Source organism: Anolis sagrei, chromosome 1 (genome assembly GCF_037176765.1).
Source record: "Anolis sagrei isolate rAnoSag1 chromosome 1, rAnoSag1.mat, whole genome shotgun sequence".
Classification (NCBI taxonomy): domain Eukaryota; kingdom Metazoa; phylum Chordata; class Lepidosauria; order Squamata; family Dactyloidae; genus Anolis; species Anolis sagrei.
Window position 1 is genome coordinate 326,959,626 of NC_090021.1, and position 23,269 is coordinate 326,982,894.

A 23,269-nucleotide genomic window follows, 5' to 3' on the forward strand; every position below is an offset into this window, starting at 1 on the left:
CTTAGTAATGTTGTAAAGCAATAACAAAGGAAAAGCCATAAGAAGGAATCTTTTCATTCAAAAGGCACAGTAGCTCTGAAAAGCTTCCTCGGTGCTTTTCCAGTGTACATTTGTCATGTCAGGACTAAAATTTCATCTCAAGGGAAGACAACATATCTTGAAACAGAAAAGGGACTAATGACCCCACACTGACAAAAGGTTGGATTATCTAGGGACCCTTCCACACAGCTATATAACTCAGAATATCAAGGCAGAAAATCCAACAATATCAGCTTTGAACTGGGTTATCTGAATCCACATTCCATATATTCCTGTTCAAAACAGGTAATGTGGGATTTTATTCAGCTGTGGGGAAGGAGCCCAAGTAAGAGGTGCAGCCAAAATCTTAATGCAATGACTTGGCAACAATGCCTGGCAATCAAAGTGGTCTCAAACTGCATCAAGTCGATAGTGTAGATGTCGACCCAAGTAAAGAGGGATGTTGCTTCCTCTGTTTTTACTTCCTAACCTACATTCTTCTCTGTCCCTGCTTCTTTAGTTCTTTGGAGTTTGCCAAATGAGAACCACAAGCACTGCATGTGATTTTATGCAAATTGAATGAATCACAGCAAATTAAAACACTGCACCTAATTTAATCTGAATGGTTTTTGCCAAAAGCCACCACTAAATTTCTCTCCTCCACTTCCGCTCTGCACAAAATATAAATTTCCTTGGGGCAAAATTTGGTTTTTGGCATAGAGTACTCTCTGTACTAGTTTTAAAAGTGCATTTCAGAGAGAGATGGGGTTGGAGTGGGATTTCACCCTGTGGCATTTCTGGCTTCTGTTCTGAAACAGGAATTCAGGAATCTGACTTTTAAATGTAACTCCCAAGCAAAGAAGAACAAAGAATCTTCAATACCACTACATCCAAAACGGTAAAATCAAAACACACGTATACATCCGTTTTCCTCATTATAATCATTATGCATCCAAACATACTCACCGTATTTGACATCTGGAACAGTTACAGAGCTCTCCGCTATGTTTGTAGAGAGGAGAATCTACAAAAACAATTAAAAAGGAGTAAAGGAATAGGAAGCAATGGAGGAGTAGACCAACACATAGATCTATTTTTAAAGGACTTGTGAAAACAAAAGCAGCTGAAGGTGTATTTGTTTATTTATATAGCTATTTAAATATTACTTTTTGGGACTATCTACTCTTAGGTAAAAATAAAGGTTTCCCCTTGACATTAAGTATAGTTGAGTCGAGCTCTGGGGGGTTGGTGCTCATCTCCATTTCTAAGCCGAAGAGCCGGCGTTGTTCATAGACACCTCCTAGGTCATGTAGCCAGCATGACTGCATGGAGCGCTGTTACCTTCCCACCGGAGCGGTACCTATTGATCTACTCATATGTGCATGTTTTCGAACTGCTAGGTTGGCAGAAGCTGGGCCTAACAGTGGGAGCTCACACTGCTCCATGGATTTGAACCGTCGACCTTTCAGTCAGCAAGTTGCACAGTTCAGCGGTTAAACCCATTGTTTCACCGCAGCCCCTTCTTCTTACCCACACCAAAATGATGATAAACATCACAATATAATAAAATCAGCTTGTAAACATTTAGATAGAGTTATCTTTTATAATGTGAAAACAACTTGTGTTTTCAATTTGGTGGGAAAAGGAGGCAATTCAGTTCTGTCCTCCCTTTGTTTCCAATTCATATAACTTTCAGTGACCTGATTCCTTTCATCTTCCCTCCAGTTACTGATAGTCAACAACATACACTGCTTTCCCTCACTTGCACCCCAAAAATTAGGATTCACGGTGCTCACACAAGGATTAAAAACTCACTTTTCGGTATCCAGGAACTGGAGCCAAAAACACATTAGTCTGTTCTTCCAAGGTGATACTAGAATGGAGTGGATACACTTGCAACCTAAGAGGGAGCATTTGAGAAACTCAGGAGCAGCACAGACATAGATTAACATAGCTGTAAAAAGGAACACTAGAACATTATGTTTCCTTGGTGTGCCCCAACAAAGGGTATTTCATGATGTCTTAGACCTGCATTTTTTCCAAAGCTTCAATATGAAGTAGGCTCTTAGTTGACCAGAACACAAGCAACCAGAAAAGTAATTGAATAAATAGAAGTTAAAATACAATCTATTTTGTGATATAGTAAAATCAATTTGTGTACTACAACAAAACTGTGCTGCATTGCTATGTTTGTTTTTCTTTGCTTTTAAGTATTTTATTTCAATATTAATATCAAGTCAATATAGAGTTTGTGGTATGGTATAGGATATATTATTAGGCCAAATTTGTATAGTAATTCTCAAACAACCAGAAATTACATTTATCCAGCATCTACCAATCCCCATGGGTGCCGGTTAATTATTATTATATTATTATACTACATTTATACCCCACCCTTCTCACCCCAGTGAGCCACCTCAGGGTGGCTTACAATCCATGGCATACAATGCCACATTACACATATAATAATAAACATATGAATTTAAGCAATTAGCATATCAATTTAAACATACAATAATAAACATGAGATAATAATTCGAATATAAATAAAATAACAAGTTAACTGAGAGTCTACTGCAGGCATGGGCAAACTTGGGCCCTTCCTCCAGGTGTTTTGGACTTCAGCTCCCAGAAATCCCATCCAGTTTACCAGCTGCTAGGATTTCTGGGAGTTGAAGGCCCAAACATCTGGGGACCCACAGGTTGAGAACCACTGGGCTACAAACTTGAACTCATTTGAACAGAACAATTGTTGTAGATCAGACTCCAGAGGCTGATGGTTCTCTCTGTGATAAAACTGGCTCTGAAAGTGCATGACCTCAAGGGCATTTGGGGAAATAGGAAGCAGAAACAGTAGATAAGGAATTGAGTAAAGAGCTGAGTGATAAGGATGATTCCCATGGGAGCCCACCTGTAGCTACAGAGATCAACAAAAGTTTTCCATTTACAAATCATAGCCGGAAATATATTGCGTCGTAGAGGCCAAGATGAAGTATTTTGGCCACATCATGAGAAGAAAGGAAAGCTTAGAGAAGACAATGATGCTGGGGGAAATGGAAGGAAAAAGGAAGAGGGGCCGACCAAGGGCAAGAAGGATGGATAAGATCCTTAAGTGACTGGATTGACCTTGAAGGAGCTGGAAGTGGTGACGGCCGAAAGGGAGTTCTGGCGTGGGCTGGTCCATGAGGTCATGAACAGTCAGAAACGACTGAATGAATGAACAACAATTAAAAAAAACTGACTTAATTTATCTACTGAAGAAAGGAGACTTTCCATTTATTTCCAGGTTGGAGAAAAAAGACCTCATCAGCTTCTAAAGAAATCTGAGTGAATTTGAAAGGGTCAAATATATTTTCTTTCTTTGGTCAATTGGTGAAGAACATGTGAGAAATATCCATGCATTATACCAACCCATTATTGACCCAGGATCAACTCATTTGGATTCATGTTTGAAAGGACAGAAGAAAGCAACAATACTTTCACAAGGGAGGAAGAATGTTTATAAACAGTAGACTCCTCTTCTTTAAAATATACTCTACCACTAGCTAATCTGTTTAGTGTTTTCATGTAAAACCTCATTTTCATCCATTCCACCAGTAACGACAACTGGTGCCTCCAAATGTGGTTGAACTATAACTCCCAAAATTGGCTACGGCAGTATACCAACATTTGGAGGGCTGCATGAGTTCCACCCTTGACTTGGTGAATGGAAACAGATAAGGCAACTATATTAACTATACCCTAACTTTATAGCCGTTAACTCCACCAGATCTTTGGTTCTTGCGCACTGCCTGGTATTATAAATAGATAGATGAACAACTCACCTCCTGTAAGCCATGCCTGTGAGAAGCTCATGCATGTAATTTATTTCTTCCAAACCTAGAGGATGAAAATAAATTATAACTCTTAATTAAAGTAATACAAAAATGGCAAAAGTCACTTGGAGGTTTGCTCAACTACATGTGATTCTCACATCTATATAAAGCCTTTGTCTGGTTTGCATTCAAACTTTGACGGTCAAGTGGGCACCGGGATTGTAGCGCAGCTGGCTGAGTGTCAATTGCATTAAGATCACTCTGACCAGAAGGTCATGAGTTCGAAGCCAGCCCAGGTCGGAGTGAGTTTCTGGCCAATTTTGTGTAGCTTGTTGCAACACAAAAGACAGTTGCATCTGTCAAGTAGGAAAATTAGGTACAACCTCTGTGTGGGGAGGCTAATTAACTAATTTAGGAGGCCATAAAAAGACTCCAGCAAAAAGCACTCCAGCAAAAAAGCATGCGGGGAATGCGGAAGTACTTCATCAGTGTCGCAGATGGACAATGAAAGCGAAAGCTCCCCTGGCGGCCAGAAAAAGCCTCTGTGTATATCTATATATGCTATATGTCTAATTGGCATTGAATGTTTGCCATATATGTGTACATTGTAATCCGTCCTGAGTCCCCTGCGGGGTGAGAAGGGCGGAATATAAATGCTGTAAATAAATAAATAAATGCTCAGATCAGAGTTTATATTTATGTTTTCATGCCACTGCCATGACATGGTGTTCTCTGAATGCCAATGACCTTTAGTTAACAATTATTATTCATTTTATTCTACAGTAAACATCCAACCCTCTCCTGAGATACTAAGTGTACTGTTCAAACCAGGGCTCCTTGAACAAAGTTAGTGAAACTGTAATTCGGCAGGAAGCAAAGGATTTCAACTGACCAGACCATGGCTGAAGGTTGTGATTTGCACCTCATTTGGCCAATCTGTACGTTTCATATTATGTGCCAGTGGGAGACTAATACTGCTATTCTGTTGGATACCTGATGGAGGTGCTACGCCTTGGAGTGCTCTCTCTAAGAATTTCTAGGTCCTCTGACACAACTCTGGTCATCTTCTGACAAAAATTGACATACAGCAGTGCTTCTTAAACTGTGGATCCTGACCCTAAATGAGGTCCCCTTAGAACCAACGTTGATGTCACGAAAAATTTGGCAACAATACAAAGTTTCTGAATTCCACCCACTTACACAAATCTGTTAACAATGACACGCAGGGTTTACAGTGGACTCTTAAGAAAATGCTTTAGCTGTACTCCAAGAAAAAGAAAATCAGCCTGTTTAGCAAGTCTTGCATATGCTGATTTATTTTCAGTAGATGTTTTATTTTTATTCCTATTTTATATATCTATATACCCGGGATCTTTTTTAAGAGAGTGATTTCAAACAATTTAGGTTTCTTTTTTCATAAGAAATTACCGTAAACATACATTTTCTTCATAGTCAAGATTTTTCAGAAATCATACGAAGGTTTGATATGGTTTTAATTATTGTTTTAATATATATGTTATTTTATTTTGTTATGTATGTGTGTTTACATAGCATCAAATTGTTGCCTTTATATGTAAGCCACCTTGAGTCACCTACTGGGTTGAGAAAGGCAGGGTATAAATAGGCTAAATAAAAAAATAAAAGTGAAATAAGAATGGATTAATCCATCCAACTAGCCCATAGGCTTTGAAGAATGCTTTTTTAAAGTTTTGTTTCTGAGTCCTCACATTTTTCAGACATGTAACTGGTGCTTAACAGGATTTGTCATTTCCTTTTCCAAAGGGAATTCACCTTTTCAGCATATGGCATGAAGTGGACATCTCCACATAAGAATGTGCTCCAATCTATACATTAAATAGAGCATATAGGAGAGAAATCTATTTTGGTTCATTTTGCAATAATTTTCTTATTTACAAATTTCATCATATTCCACACAAAAAAACTGGGAGAAAGCCAATCTGACAAATATTTTCATCCATAATTATTTCCATCATTAAAAAATGTCTCACCTGGTAAAAATACCAACACACTTCCACGTTCCGACATGTATTCCAGATTAGGATTTTCTGCCCTGGTATTAGAAAGAACAGGTTGCATTAACTCCACAATAAATTTATTTATTTATTTACAGTTTTTATATTCCACCCTTCTCACCTCGCAGGGGACTCAGGGCGGATTACAATGCATATTTCCATGGCAAACATTCAATGCTATTAGACATACAACATATATAGACAGACACAGGGGCAATTTAACATTCCAGCTTTCCGACTTCATGAGGGTATTCTCAATTCCAGCCACACGGGGAGGTGCCCCTTCATTGTCTGCTTGTGACACCAAGTCCTTTGATGGAGTACATCCTCATTCTCCTGCATGCTGCTGGAGGCTTTTTGATGGTTTCGTAAATTAATTAAATTTGCCTCCCCGCATAAAGCGGTACCTAAATTTCCTACTTGACAGATGGAACTGTCTTTCAAGCTGCATAGGTCAACAGCAAACTAGACTATTGATGGTAGGGAGCTCACTCAGACTAGGGCAGGCTTCTAACGCATGACCTCTCAGTCAGTAGTGATTTAATGCAGCAGATTACTAACTAGCTGTGCCACAGCCCGGTCCAGTTGTGATCTATTTTTCTGAACAGCCTAAGGAATGATATTGCTTTGCTATATCAACTTTTCGTTATTCAGTGAATGGTATGTGTTTACAAAACTGTTACCGAAAGCTACGTGGTTTTTATTTTCTTACATACCCATCATGCATGATTAAAGCTAAGAGGGAAACATAGCTCACAGCATCAACTGAAGGCAAGTCATTCTCATTCTTTATGTTATTTCAGATAAAGAGAAGCTGTATTAAAAGCTTTTACAAAAAAAATTGTCTGAGTGCATGTGCCTTCAAGTCCCCAGTCAACTTTTGGTGACCCCATGAACTTCACAGACAAGGAATATTCAGAGGTGGTGTTGCCAGTTCCTTCCTTTGAAATATAGTCTACAGAACATTTGTTGATGATCTCCCATCCAAGTACTAACCAGGGCTGGCCCTGCTTAGCTTCCAATATCAGAGGAGATCTGGCACCCTGAAGGCATTTAGGCCCTATAGCATTCTCCTTTTAATGCACAGCAGTGTACAGCTGGCCCAAACTAGAAAGCAGCTGCCAGAAAAGGCAATGAAATAATGTAATTGTACTGAAGTTTAAGGTCATTTCTGAACAATGAAAAATAAAGTAAAAAATGAAAGGTTTCCCAACAGGCATCTGCACTTTATCGTGGACAGGAAGAACTGAAGTACACCAGTCACTTTGATGCAGTCTCTTCCAAAGCGTACAGCTGAATGCCATGAGACAGTTTGCAAAATGCCTGCAAAGTCCATGGCTCAGTTCTGTATAATAGCTTGCAAAGTGCCCAGCTAAGTTCTCTGCAAGTTTATTTGTTATCACTGATCTGCAATCGGAGAGAGCAGTTGCTGTTGTTAACAGCCATCAAGTCAGTTAAGTCTCATTTGGATGCTATGGATGAAAGACCTCCAAGTCACCCTGTCATCAGATCTTGCAAACTTAGGGCTCTGGATTCCTTCATTCCAGTCTATGAGATAACAGCTTAGGAATGTATTTAGGCTTTACATAACCAGTAGAATATATTAAAAACCCTTGAGGATAAAGTATATTTGTCCCATGGGCTGAAGATTCCCCATATGTCCTCCACAAAGAGTCATAATAAAAGAGCTGCAAGACCGAGAACAATAACAATAACAACAATAACAATACGTACAGCAAAGGACAAGAGGGATCCTCTCGCTTCTGCAGGAGTCTACCGGATACCATGCAGCTGTGGACAAGTCTACATAGGGACCACCAAACGCAGCATTGCCCAAACACGCATCAAGGAACATGAAAGGCACTGCAGACTACTTCAACCAGAGAAGTCAGCCATTGCAGAGCACCTGATGAACCAGCCTGGACACAGCATATTATTTGAGAACACAGAAATGCTGGACCACTCCAACAACCACCATGTCGGGCTACACAGAGAAGCCATTGAAATCCACAAGCATGTGGACAATTTCAACAGAAAGGAGGAAACCATGAAAATGAACAAAATCTGGCTACCGGTATTAAAAAACTCTAAAATTAGAACAGCACAACAACAGAGAGGAAACAAACAAGGACATCTAATTACCTCTCATCAAAAGATTGTTCCAGGCACTGCCAGGCAATCAAATGCTAATCAAGGTGATCAGCTGAAACATTCACACCTAGCTCCAGAAGACAAGAGTCCTTTGTCCCACCCTGGTCATTCCACAGATATATAAACCAATTTTCCTACTTTCAACAGACCTCACTACCTCTGAGGATGCTTGTCATAGATGCAGGCAAAACGTCAGGAGAAAATGCCTTTAGAACATGGCCATATAGCCCAAAAAAACCTACAACAACCCAATAACAATAACAATGTGTCCAACGTGTGATCCAATTCAACAGCCAGCAGAGTGTCTGTTGTGGACTCATCTTGTTGTGTTTCAAATAATAATAATCATCATCATCACCATCATCTTTATTTATACCCCACCACTATCTACCCAACAGGGACTCGGGGCGGCTAACATGAGGCCAGGCCCAAAATTATAACAAAACAGATACAAAACAAGCAACGAGAGTAAAGACAAAGAAGAAAAGTGTTCTTGCCATACACATTAAGGGAACCACTGACTGCATAGGGATGCTGATGAGGAAACACAATCTACAAACTATCTTGATGGGGAGATATTGGAAAAAATAGATATTTATTTATGTATAAATTGTATGTACTTTACAAGCATTGAAATGTATAGAAAAATCAGGTTCTCTCTGTATCAGAGTAACGGCGTATCTGTATCTGTAACAGAGTATCTGTAACGGCGCTCCATGCAGTCATGCCGGCCACATGACCTTGGAGGTGTCTACGGACAACGCTGGCTCTTCGGCTTAGAAATGGAGATGAGCACCACACCCCAGAGTCAGACATGACTGGACTTAATGTCAGGGGACTACCTTTACCTTTACCTGTATCAGAAACCCAAGCTGACAGGAAAAGCAAGCTGCATCCAGACACAGCAAGAGGGAGGGGACCATTCCAGGGGAGATAAGCCCATCCTAGTAGCAACAGAGACTGGTACAACTAGGCTCTTCATTTTAATTATTGTATTGCTTTTAAGTGTTTTTGCACTACAAATAAGATATGTGCAGTGTGCATAGAAATTCATTCATGTTTTTTTCAAATTATTATCCGGCCCTCCAACAGTTTGAGGAACTATGATCTGGCCCTCTGTTTAAAAAGTTTGTGGACCCCTGCTCCTAGCTGATCCCCATCATGGGGTTTTCTGGGAGTAAAGTGTGGTTCGCCTAAAGTTTATCCAATAGGTTTCCATGGCTGAGAGGATAACTGAATCCTAGTCTCCAGAGTTGTAATCAAACTATTATACACATGGATAGATAGTTTGTTGTTTTTGTTTCTGCTGTTGTTGTTGTTTAAAGAACCTTGCTGAGCTAATGGCAATTTTAATTTCACTCAAACTTTGCAAACTTCAAATGGTAATCAGGTTTTCATTTGACTTGCATGATTTAGGAAGCTGAACGTCAAGAAGACAGGCAAACTAATAAATAAGTGTCCTGTAATTTCAGGCATGCTTTAATTAGGACACAAAACGCCATCCTGCCAAATTACGATGCTAAATCATTTTGACAAAGCCCCCCCCCCCCCCATAAGCCTTACCAAGAGCTTTCTAAATATAAGCACAGATGGCCTCTTTATATTTTCGTATGAAATGAATCAGTTTTACAAAGCGCAAAACAAGCCCATCCGCTTTATAGGCACGATGAGACCATGACATGAAATGCCGTGGATCTCCAATTCTATGCGCAGCATCATAATGCCATAATGCTTTTTAATTATCATTATTATGCAATGTGAATCATACATTTGGTAGCAGAGGCTCCAGGTTTTCGTTTTGTTTTGTTAATGCCTCTTTGAAAGTAAAAAAGGCAACGAAGGTAGAAAAGGCATGTTACCTTCTTAAGCAATCCCTCGTAGTCCAAGGATGATGATCCTCCAAGGTCGGTGTTCTGTTGGTAGGTCCATAGGTGACTGTGGAGCCCAATTCTTGATCTGCATCTCCTCCTGCAGTGAGGACATTGGTTTCCAAGTGGAAGTTGGAAGTCGGGGTTAGCTTGATGCGCCTTCCTCTTAGCACGTTTCTCTCTTTTGCCCTCCATTCGTGCCTCTTCAAACTCCACAGCATAGCTGGTCACAGCTGACCTCCAGCTGGAGGGCTCAAGGGCCAGGGCTTCCCAGATATCAGTGTCTATACCAAAAATTTTAAGGTTGGCTTTGAGCCCATCTTTAAATCTCTTTTCCTGCCCACCAACATTCTGTTTTCCATTCTTGAGTTCGGAGTAGAGCAACTGCTTTGGGAGACGGTGATTGGGCATTCGGACAATGTGGCCTGTCCAGCGAAGTTGATGGAGAAGGACCATGGCTTCAATGCTGGTGGTCTTTGCTTCTTCCAGTTGTCTGCTTGTCTTCCCAAGAGACTTGCAGGATTTTCCGGAGGCAGTGCTGATGGAATCGTTCTAAGAGTTGCATGTGACGTCTGTAGACTGTCCACGTCTCGCAAGCGTATAGCAGGGTTGGAAGGACAATAGCTTTATAAATAAGCACCTTGGTATCCCTATGGATGTCCTGGTCCTCAAACACTCTCTGCTTCATTCGGAAAAAGGCTGCACTCGCAGAGATCAGGCGGTGTTGTACAAAAGGCATGTCTGTACATAATGATAACTTGGGTGCTAGCGATTTGTTTTCAAATTGAGCTTTAATTATATGCAAGCCAAGTAGTGATTATTTTTAAAAAAACTCACACATTTTGTAATTAACAAAATAAAGTAAATATTATTTCAATAGGACCTTCTCATGTTACCACTTTTAGAGATATTTGGATATAAAGCTGAACAGAAAAAAAGCTATGAAAATCTTCAAATATGATCCTCTCCTGAAGATGGCAGCACCCACCAGGTGCAGAAATGCACTCTGGATTTGAGTACTGCACATGTCTAATGGACACCCAGAAATTTTACCAAATTCTACAGCCTGCTTTGCATACACATCTTCACACAGTATTATTTTGGAATTTTAAATGAGCTAAACCTTGAAAAGAATTTAGAATAAGACAATCCTAAAGCTGGAAAGGGATCACAAAGGTCATCCAGAAGGACAAGAGGGAGCTTCTCACCTCTGCAGGAGTTTACCATATATATCCAGCTGTGGACAAGTCTACATAGGGACCACCAAACACAGCAGCATTGCCCAAACACAAATCAAGGAACACAAAAGGCACTGCAGACTCATTCAACCTGAGAAGTCAGGTTGAATGAGTCCACTTGTTTCGTTACTGCTCTGAGCAAAATCATTCTATTCCCCAAACTTTTAACTAATTAAAAAGTATGGAAGGAGAAGGTTGCATACTTTAACAACATATCAAGTAATACATATTTTTAATCACTAAGGGAGTACTAAAATCTCGACAAATGCAATTTCAAATTAGGAGCAGTCATGATTAAAAAGTCTTTTCCTATTAAGCGTCTCCATTTTTACATTCACTGAATGCAAAGTTTAAAAATGCTGCAGAGCACAACAAATTAAATTGCTTTAATCTGTTCTGCTCTTTGAACTCACATGGACATTAAATATCAAAGCTAGATAAGACAAACTCCAAAAAAGTAACTTACTGGAATTTCCCCATATGCATTCAAAGCTTTCCATGCATTTTTTCCTTTCTCTTTTTTTTTTTTAAAAAAATGATTTCAAATATAAACACTATACGGAGATATGATCTTGTACTACAGTTAACAAAACAAACTTTCCATTTGACATTGCCTGGGGAGTCACTCTATCCTTGAACATATTTATGTACTATGAATGCATTTTGAAAATCTATATAAGCCAAAGCAAAGATTAACCATGATCCAAATGTATTTAAACCCTTCTAGGGTATTTTCTAACCCCAATGAGAATTCCTATGTGTTATAGGGTATTAGAAATATCCCTTTGTCCACAGGAATACTTTTGGGTATATAATCCATGGTTAGGTTCCATTGATTTTTTGGGGGTACATAATCAATTGTTATGGGCCGGGGTTTAGCACAGATGGTAAATCACCAGCAATGATAAGATCTACCAACTGAAAGGTTGGTAGATCCCCCCTGGGCACTCAGAAGACTGGGCAATTTGGAAGGCGCTGAACAGACTGCGCTCTGGCACCATGAGATGCAGAGCCAACCTTCAGAAATGGGGCTACAAAGTGGAATCCACGACATGCGATTGTGGAGAAGAGCAAACCACTGACCACCTGCTGCAATGCAACCTGAGCCCTGCCACATACACAATGGAGGACCTTCTTGCAGCAACACCAGAAGCACTCCAAGTGGCCAGATACTGGTCAAAGGACATTTAATCAACTACTAAACTCGCAAATTTTGTATTTTTTCTGTTTATTTGTTTTGTTCTGTTAGAAATGTAATACAATTGACTGATTGCCCTGACACGACAAATAAATAAAAAAATAACTGAAAGGTTGCCAATTCGAAGCATGAGCTGCCGACTGTCAAGCCCACCTTACTGTTGACCTAAACAGTTCGAAAACAGCTTGTGCTGTAATTAGAGAAATTAGGTACCACTAAAACAAATGGGCTGCAGCCAGGAAATCAGAAGACGTTTACTTCTTGGGAGGAGAGCAATGACCAATCTCAATAAAATAGTGAAGAGTAGAGACATCACACTGGCAACAAAGATCCGCATAGTAAAAGCAATGGTATTCCCCGTAGTAACCTACGGATGTGAGAGCTGGACTATAGGGAAAGCTGAGCAAAGGAAGACAGATGCTTTTGAACTGTGGTGCTGGAGGAAAGTTCTGAGAGTGCCTTGGACTGCGAGAAGATCCAACCAGTCCATACTTCAGGAAATAGAGTCCAACTGCTCATTGGAGGGAAGGGTACTAGAGACAAAGCTGAAGTACTTTGGCCACATCATGAGAAAAAAGGAAAGCTTAGAGAAAACAATTATGTTGGGGAAAATGGAAGGAAAAAGGAAGAGGGGCCGACGAAGGGCAAGATGGATGGATGGTATCCTTGAAGTGACTGACTCAACCTTGAAGGAATTGGGGGTGGTCAAGGCCTACAGGGAGCTTTGGTGTGGGGTGGTCCATGAGGTCACGAAGAGTCGGAAGCGACTGAACAAATAAACAGCAAGAAACAAATGGGGGAGGTATTTTACGACACCATAAAGAAAAAGATCAGAAAATGCCTGACGATCAAAAGGAAGGAAGAATTCCTGATGGTTCTTTGCCATAGAGGATGGAGTGACAGCACCCCCCTGTGGCTGGATTTTGAGCACAAACCTTCAAAAAGCTGGATGTTGGTTGCCACAACATACCTCCTTCTGTTCTGCCTGTCTCTGTATTGTTTATCCAAAACAGTATTGAATTTTGCCATGTATGATTACTGTGATTCGCCCTGAGTTCTCTTGGGGAGATAGGGCAGAATATAAATAAAGTGTCATAATTATTCCACAATACTGAAACATTAAAAGTCTCCTTAAAAAGCTACCCATATTGATATTCAGTGGAATATTTGTTTTGATTAACTTTTTCTGGAAAATAAATAAATAAAAGATAAAGATACAAATTGTAATTAAAATGATGCAGTGTTGTAAAAAAATACTGCTATTACCGTTTTGAACTTGGGAAGGGATTTATTATGAATTCCCTCAAAATAGGAAACAGATGTAAAGCCTGAAGGGAAACAACTGTATTTATTAATTTGCAGAGATACATAAGGATAGGGTGAAAGAATTTCCGACCTCAATAGATCATTCTTTGTGCTGGCCACCCAATAGAGGGCTAGAAAAGGTCATAAAATTGTAGGGTTGGAAGAGACCACAAAGACCATTCAGTTCAACCCCATTTCGCCATTCACAGTCAAAGAACTCCTGACAAATGGCCATCCAGTCTCTGTTTAAAAACTGTCAGTCGCAACAGTTCTTGTCAGGTAATTTTGCCCATGAAAACGTCTCCCTGGTAATTCTGCCCAGATAAATATCTCCCTAAATACGCTGGCTGAATCAGATCTTGTCTGATATTGGAAGCTAAACACAGTGAGACCTGTCTTATACAGCCACGGTTCTGCAGGTTGAAAATTACTATCTGAAACATCTTTTGGGTCTACAGACAAAGGACAGCACATTGAAGAATTCCACTCTAGAAATGTGTGCTGATAACATCAGTTTTCAAAGTTTGTGCTGACATTTCTCTTCTGAAAAAGACTGTACTGAACATTTTAAGATTACATGGCAAAAAGAATGTTAAAATCAAAATGTAAAAGGAATGCATTGCTGCTAAAAGGGTTGTTGATGATGATGGTGATGATGAATATATGCGCCTCCAAAACATTTCTTAGGTGACCCTATCACAGGTTTTTACTTGCAGAGTTAGTTTAGAGGGGGTTTTCCCTTGCCATTCTCTGACGTTGAGAGAGTGTGACTAACCCAAGGTTATCCAGCAGGTTTCCATACCCAAGAAGGAATTTGAGCCCTGGTCTCCAAAACTCAAACCACTACATCACACTAGCTCTCTGTCGCAGCTCAGGTTAGATTCACCTTGCTCGGAACACCACCACACACCAAGGCTGTAGGTTTTGTAGTTTATTGAAGAAAAAGCAAAATCATAAACATAGAAATAAGGTTCCAAAAGTTCTATAGCCAAAACGAAGTCTCAAATGCAAAGGCAGAGTTTCCAAGGTCCAAAGGCAAATAACATGAAGTATAATCCACAAGCATTGGTCAAACAAGAATCCATGGCAGATGACAAAGGCCCCAAAAACCAAGATCAAAACCAAAGTCCCAAAGAGTCAAAAGCTTTCCCCAAAAGCCGAGGCAATTTCAGAGAAATGAACAGGGTGTAAGCAAAGTTGCACTGACAAAGGGTTGACTTCAATCAGATTGTTAAATATGTTTTCCTAGCATGAAAGCACTGCGTTGACCTCAAACTTCCCGTTTGTTAGCAAGCCGAGCACTTCGGCATACCCTTAATTGCAAACAGTCCTCCCTAACTAAATCCCCAGCACCTTCAAGGCCAAATAACTCATTATCCTGGGACTGGCCCGCCTGGGAATCGACAGGCACTGAGCTCACAGCTGGAGCGGTCGACTCCTCCACCTGCAGCTGTGAAGTTTCACTCAAATCATGACCATCTTCTAAAACAACATTCCTTTCCCTGGGAAACTGAAACACTGCCTCGTCTTCAGTATCAACACTGTCTGCATCAACACCAGGGACATGTTCAGAAATCTGTAACCCATCATTCTCCTCGTCCTGAGGAAATTCAGGCTCAGAAAGCTCAGGCTCAGACTGAGCCACAACACTCTCCACTAAAAAGTTAATAATATATTACAAAACCAAAAGTTTTGGCAACGGTTCCTTCACCTGAAAGAACTGCAGACATGTCAAAACCATCTTTCTTCAAAAAGTTAGAAGAAGAACAATAAGACTTTCTAGAATGGTAAGATAGTTTTGTTCTTGTTCTGCTAAAACCCAGAAGTAGACTTTTGTGAGCTCTCAAAAATAAACTGGAAAAGCATAGTAGAAAAACAAGTTGATAGAAATAGTTGATGCACACTATAATTTTAACAGAAAACAGTGCAAATATATTGCAATTATCTCTGAGTAAACACCTGGTTTATCCTATTTAGCTAGCTATAGGGCTCATACCGTGTCCCTGCTAAAGCAGCTCCACTGGCTTCCGACAAGTTTCCACGATCAGCTCAAGGTGCAGGTTATCATCTATAAAACCCTATACGCTTCAGGTCCAACCTATCTTCAAGACCGCACCTCTCTTTATGAACTAGCGTAGGCTTTGAGATTGACAAACTTTCAATGTCCCGTCACCGTCTGGAGTGCAGTTGAGAGAGAGAGGGCCTTCTCTGTGGTGACTCCCCAGCTCTGGAACGCCCTCCCAAAAGAGATTAGGTTAGCCCCCACCCTTGAATCTTTCAGATTCAGCCTAAAACCATGGATTTTAAAGCAGGCTTTTCACCTCACGTAGGCTGAAATGGGCCCGTATGAAGTTGGAACTCTGGCACTTTAGTTGTAAATTGAAGGCAGCTAGTTTTATTTTCAGATGGTCTGTGTTTCAAAATTGTACTATTATATTTTATATTATATGTGTTGATAGTGTTCTTTATAATTTCTATGTGATATTGTTTTATAACTCATGTATGTTTTATATTCATGAACCTTTTATGTTATATCCTGCTACGAAGGAGGCTGTTCAAATCTGGAACTGATGCTTGGCCGCTGTGACGGTCTGGATGTGGGTGAACAAATTGAAATGGAATCCAGACAAGACAGAGGTACTCCTGGTCAGGCGAAAGGCCAAACAGGGCATAGGATTACAGCCTGTGTTGGATGGGGTTACACTCTCCCTGAAGGCGCAGGTTCACAACCTGGGAGTGATCATGGATTCATCGCTGAACCTGGAACTCCAGGTCTCAGCGGTGACCAGGGGAACATTTGCACAGTTAAAGTTTGTGCGCCAGCTGCACCCGTACCTTGGGAAGTCTGACTTGGCCATGGTAGTCCACGCTCTGGCTACATCTGCTATAGACTATTGCAACGCGCTCTATGTGGGGTTACCTTTGAAGACTGTTCAGAAGCTTCAAATGGGTCCAGTGGGTGGCAACCAGTTTACTAACTGGAGCAGCACTCAAGGAGCATACCACTCCTCTGTTGCACCAACTCCACTGGCTGCCACTTTGCTGCCTGGCACAATTCAAAGTGCTGGATTTAGCCTATAAAGCCCTAAACGGTTCCAGCCCAGTTTACCTGTCTGAACATATCTCTCCCTATGAACAATCTAGGAATTTAAGATCGTCTGGGAAGGCCCTGCTCTTACTCCTGCCTTCTTTGCAGGCGCGTTTGGCGGGGACGAGGGGTAGGGCCTTCTCAGTGGTGGCCCTTTGAGTCTGGAACTCCCTCCCTAGGGATATTAGATCGGCCCCCTGCCTCCTGATTTTCCGAAAAAAGTAAAAACCTGGCTCTTTGAACAAGCTTTTGGAAATGCAGCATAATAGAAAAATACGGAATTATGTAAGATTGAAACATGGATCGGCTTAGATGATGCTACTGGTAAATGAGATTAATAGGAAGACACTGGTTATTATAGGTTTTTAATGGTTTTTGTATGGATTTTATAACGTTGTTTTAAATGTTTTAATTGTATACTGTGGATTGTTATGGCTTCAAATTGCTGCCAATTTGTAAGCCGCCTTGAGTCGCCTTCGGGTTTAAGAAAGACGGGATAGAAATATTGTAAATAAATAAATAAAATGCTGCATAGTGGAGTGCCTTTGTAAGCTGAGAAGATGGTGGCGGGATATAAATAAAGATTATTATTATTATTGTTGTTGTTGTTGTTGTCTGCTATCATCATGTAAACATTGTGGGAAATCAAGAAGTCTGCTATATTATTTCCTTACAGGAAAGCCGCCTTGTAAAACTGTATCAGACCTGCCAAATAATTGAGATATACTGTACATGCAGGCACATCTAAGTCATGGTAGACCACAGAAAATGGCTATGTTGTGGTAATTGTGTATACTGCAATTATTTCTAAACACACTAGCCAGACGAGTTACAAGAACATCTAGGAGTGAGCATACCATTCCTATACTAAAGTCACTCCATTGGTTGACCATTAGTTTCTGAACTTTAAAGCCCTACATGGTTTGGGTTAATTGAACTTTTTGAATTTTGAATTTCTAACCTGCAAACCATAAAATGCAACAGCCGCATTATTATTGTTGGTAAATTCTAAAGGATTTTACATGATGAAACTATCTTGATTTCTGAACAGAGACAAGGAATAGAGACAACAGTTTCTTACCCATTCTCCTGTATTTCTAGCTTGTCAAACCACATGATCAGAGTGACAGCTGCATTGTACATTTCTGCATGTATTTGAGGCTCCTCAGAAGCTTGAATGTAAGTCTAGGGAATAGAGAGAAGGGGGAAACAGTTTAATACTATGTTTGCCACTTGCCTAATCAAGGGGGTGGGTGGGATGCAAAACTAACATCAAATCTTCCCAAAGGGCTTAAAATTAATGATGAATTGATGGTAAACAGACAAGGGAAGTGTGGGAAGAATAAGATAAACACATGAGTAGTAAACAATAGGACTGGGTTAAGGAAATCTGAGAAGAGGAAGATTGAAAAAGGAGAGGAAACATAATGGCTCAGCCCTGGTTGTATTCAAATAAACAGGATCCTTTGTGTCAGGTTGTGTATGTTTATATGCTTCCTCTGAATAGATACACAACTTTCTCTACTCAAAAGGGGAGCAAGGATGAGTTGTGGATCCTTCTATGAAGCTGCCTATTATCTCCCCCCAAAAAATATCCACTTTTACATGTGGGAATATTAAGTCATTAATTTGTCTTTCTCTTCTTCAGCTTCCAAGTCTCATGTTTTCACCTTGCTGAAGCATAACTGTCCCTTTCTTTCCCAATTCTTGTGCATGACAGAGCTGCCACGGTGATTTATCAAGCTGGATTTGTGTTTGCAAGATGACAGAGTTGACACAGGAGCCAGACATAAAGACAGGCATTAATACAGCAGTCCAAAGGGAATTCCTCAAATCAGGAATTGAATATATATTTGCCCAACAAATGCAGGTATCTGAAATATTTTTTTGCCCAATGTAAGGCATTGCATTTTGCCATTATTTATGTGTAAACCGCTTTGAGTCCAGGGGTGAGAAAGGCGGTATATAAATACTGTAAATAATAATAATAATAATAATAATAATAATAATAATAATAGTTAACCCTACACATTTGCACAGGACTCCTGTGAAAGTGAGAAAACCACACATAACATATGCTACTTGTTTATCTGAGTAAACATCTCCTCTAGGTATCTGTAGGACTTTCAGCATGACTCTATGGTCAACAACCATTGGCCATCACACTGGAGGGTTTACAAATACCTAATGAAGTTTTATCTAGGAATCTCTAGCTCAGTGGTTCTCAACCTTTGAGCCCCCAGATGTTTTGACCGTCAACTCCCAGAAATCCTAACACATGGTAAACTGGCTGGGATTTCTGGGAGTTGTAGGCCAAAACACCTGGAGACCCACAGGTTGAGGACCACTGCCTAGCTTCTCCAACACAACTCAATAAGCATTTTTTGGTGGAAGTTGACCATACATAGAGTCACACTGGATGACCTACACATGTGGAGGGCCAAATATATATCATTTTCACAAAATTACTTTTCAAAAAACGATTTCGTTTCAAAGTTCGTCCGTCTTGATGAAGTCATTCTGCATTTGGGAATGATTATTATTGCTAGATATAGTCCGGGACCCCCAACAGTCAGAGGGACTGTGAACCAGCCCTTGGTTTTAAAAGTTTGAAGACCCTGATGTAGAGCACTTACATGGCACAATTCAGCCAAAATTACAATTGGCTAATTTGTGAATTTCCTGCCATCAGACTTATTTAAAAAAAAGAATAGCAATGTGGAAGCATATTAATTTCAATAGATAATAGTGTCTTCTCTCTCTGCAAGGTCATAGTAATGGCAGTTGGGATGAAAAGGGGGCCTTTCATCTGCTACTGGACAATAATGGGACATAACTAGAGGAAGCTGACTCTAGAATTTAAAAGATTCCTAGAGATAATATTTTTAAGACAATCTGTGAATAAACAACTGCACAAAAGTGAAAACTGCAAATGTAGATGGGGGGCTGACATATAAAAATGGTATCCTCCCTTACATAAAATGGTAAAATCAAGATTTGCTTTTGGGACTTTTAAAAGATATTTACAATCTACTGCACCCAGTTTAATCTGTGGATATTGAATCCATTGACATGGAAGGATAACTGTACTACTACTTTTGTAAAGTATCACGTTCCAAGCCTTCATATACATTGATTGAAGACCGCATCGCTTTCTACGAACTGGAGCTGGCTCTGAGATCAACAGAGGAGGCCCTTCTCTCGGTCCCACCAATGTCACAAGCATGGTTGGTGGGGACAAGAGGGGGGGCCTTCTCGGTGGTGACTCCCTGGCGCTGGAGTACCCTCCCAAAAGAGATTAGGTTAGCTCCCGCCTTTCATTCCTTCTGTTCCAACCTGAAAACATGGATGTTCAAACAAGCTTTTGACCTCAAGTAGGCTGACTTGGGCCATATGAAGTAGACACTTGGCACTTTGTGAATTGATGGCAGCTAGTTTTATCTACTGTTGTTTTTAAAATTGTATTATTTTGATATTATGCTATATGTGTTGATAGGGGTTGTTGTTATAATTTTATGTGACTTGTTTAACACTTATGTACTGTTGTTACCTGTTGTATGTTACATATGCACCCTGGAGTGCCTTTGTAAGACGCCCCGAGTCCTTCAGGAAGATGGTGGCGGGATATAAATAAAGTTTATTATTATTATTTTACTGACACAAGAACACTGTATGTCACAGCAAATGAGAAATATATGCTGGATTTCATATCACAAAACCACAAGTCGAACACTTCCCAAACATCTAGGACTGTGTGATGTATTTTCGAATGATGTGCGCAGATCCAAGTAAGGTGACCATTATCAGGATCTCAAAATCGAACTGTAAAGGCTCTGGCATAAACCAGTACAGGTGGTCCCAAAAATATTTCAACCGGCATTTGAAACACAACAAGATGAGTCCACAGCAGGGAAGATCACTCTGCTGGCTGTTGTATTGGATCACACATCAGACATTTCCCAAGTGTCTAGGACTGTGTTATGTATCGGCGAATAATGCATGCAGATCCCAATAAGGTGGCCTTTTGCAGCTGGCAGATGGTAATTTTGTCAGTGACTATTGTGTTTAAGTGCAGGCAAAGGTCTTTAGGCACTGCACCCAGTGTGCCGATCACCACTGGGACCAGAGTCTTTGCCAGAGTCTTTGCAGTTCAATCTTTAAATCCTCATATCATGTCAGCTTTTCCAGTTGTTTCTTTTCAATCCTGCTGTCACCTGGGATTGCAACATCGATGATCCATACTTTGTTTTTTAACCTGATTGTGAAGTCAGGAGTATTTTGCTCCAGAACTCTGTCTGAATTCGGAAGTTCCAGAGTAGCTTGACATGTTCAATTATTATTATTATTATTATTATTATTATTATTATTATTATTATTACTATTATTATTATTGAATGTCATTAATTCTAAGGATTTCTAATAAGTCCATTTCTATCTATCGCATAGCTATTTCATTAGTCTGACTACTTTTTCCTTGGAATAACAAAGCCAGAAATACAAAGCTGTACGCCTTCCCACCCTCCCCCATCCGAAATCTCCAACAGAATGGTTTATGAAAATTGTGCTGGAGTTGCCCTAAAGACACAAAACGTGATTCCCTGTACCAATGCATTTGTTCCTCTCTAGTAAGCAAAGAAAAAGGGCTACAGCTAGAAAAAGGGGATGGGGAGAGAATGAGAAAACTCCATAGAAAGACATAAACAATAGTCTTGAGGATTAAGAAGCCTCACAATCTCAAAAGTCCAGAATCTAGAGCAGACCTTTTTTTTCTTATTCGTAAGGATGCCAGAGTTAAAAGGTGTTGCAAACTAACTTGTCGCAAAAGTGATCACGCACCTGGCAGATCTCGCCTGATAGAAAAAGACACCTCAGTCAACTTCCCGGTTTTCTTTTTGTTCCAATCCATCACAATGAATCTTTTCACAAACATCAGAATATTATATAATCCTCCCCTGTCCCCCACTTTCTGTTGGAGCTGACACATCAGTGACACATATATGAATGCTGACAGGACATTGTTAGAAGAGGAAAGATACTTATTATTTTTATTAGGACTCCGATGGCTGTAGGAGTCTGAGTCCTCCTTTGATGGTCACGTCTGCCTGCAGCCAATTAAATTTCCCCTTTTCCTACTGTCCCCTCGGCTCCATTCTCCAATAAATTAAGTTGGAAACCATCAATCTATGGTTTTGGAAGGGTGAGGGGTTCATTAAAATCAGATCTCGCTATACTGAGAGTGCAGAACTTAACCAATTTTAAATGGGGAAAGTCCTCCATCGCACTAGATCTTCTTTGTGATGGTATGACACATCATAAATCCCAACTGTGCAAATTGATGTTCTTCTTTCAGTGAGGATAATAATCAGTCTGCAGCCAAGGCCGATGAAACCGTTACACAAAATGAGACAGCCATTTCAATCAGTGGAGGCAAAGGGTCAGGAAGTGTTGGAGACACTGCTGTGTTATAATCAAATAATTATAGAGTTGGAAGAGACCCAAAGGGCTATCCAGTCCAACCTCCTGACTTTCAGGAATACAGTCAAAGCACTCCCAACAGATGGCAATCCAATATGTTTTGTTCGCTGTTGTTTATTCGTTCTGACTCTTTGTGACCTCATGAACCAGCCCAAGCCAGAGCTCCCTGTCAACTGTGGCCACCACCAGCTCCTTCAAGGTCAAGCCTGTCACTTCAAGAATACCATCCATCCACCTTGTCCTCTTCCTTTTCCTTCCATTTTCCCCAGCACCATTGTCTTCTCCAAGCTTTCCTGTCTTCTCATGTGGCCAAAATACTTCATCTTTGTCTCGAATATCCTTCCCTCCAGTGAGCAATCGGGCATTATTTCCTGAAGTATGGACTGGTTGGATCTTCTCGCGGTCCAAGGCCCTCTCAGAACTTTCCTCCAACACCACAGTTCAAAAGCATCTATCTTCCTTTGCTCAGCCTTCCCTAAGGTCCAGCTCTCACATCCATAGGTTACTATGGGGAATACCATTGCTTTAACTGTGCAGATCTTCGTTGCCAGTATGATGTCTCTACTCTTCACTATTTTATCGAGATTGGTCATTGCTCTCCTCCCAAGAAGTAAATAGCGTCTGCAATCATCTTCACGCCTAGAAAAACAAAGCCTGTCACTGCCTCCACATTTTCTCCCTGTATTTTCAATCAATCGGTATAGTTGCCATCATCTTGCTTTTTTTTAGTTTAACTGCAATCCAGCTTTTGCACTTTCCGCTTTCACTTTGGTCATAAGGCTCCTCAGCACCTCCTCGCTTTCAGCCATCAAAGTGGTATCATCTGCATATCAATGGTTGTTAATGTTTCTTCTAGCAATTTTAACTCCAGCCTTGCATTCGTCAAGCCCCGCACGTTGCATGATGTGTTCTGCATACAAGTTGAATAGGTTGGGTGAGAGTATACAACCTTGCCATACTCATTTCCCAATCTTGAACCAGTCTGTTGTTCCATGGCCTGTTCTTACTGTTGCTACTTGGTTGTTATACAGATTCCTCAGGAAACAGACAAGGTGACTTGGTATCCCCATGCCACCAAAA

The 23,269-nt window shown here is 40.4% G+C and overlaps 1 protein-coding gene across 1 annotated transcript in view; it reads right to left on the reverse strand.

Annotated features, from left to right (window-relative positions):
• The window catches only part of TDRD9 (tudor domain containing 9), a 144,793-nt gene that overhangs the window by 58,142 nt on the left and 63,382 nt on the right, over window positions 1-23,269 (reverse strand). The window contains exons 8-12 of the mRNA XM_067463023.1: window positions 17,796-17,899; window positions 5,843-5,904; window positions 3,843-3,897; window positions 1,834-1,918; window positions 985-1,042 (exon numbers count right to left, since the gene is read on the reverse strand). Of these exons, the coding sequence (XP_067319124.1) occupies window positions 985-1,042; window positions 1,834-1,918; window positions 3,843-3,897; window positions 5,843-5,904; window positions 17,796-17,899 (364 nt within the window). The remainder of the gene's footprint in view (window positions 1-984; window positions 1,043-1,833; window positions 1,919-3,842; window positions 3,898-5,842; window positions 5,905-17,795; window positions 17,900-23,269) is intronic.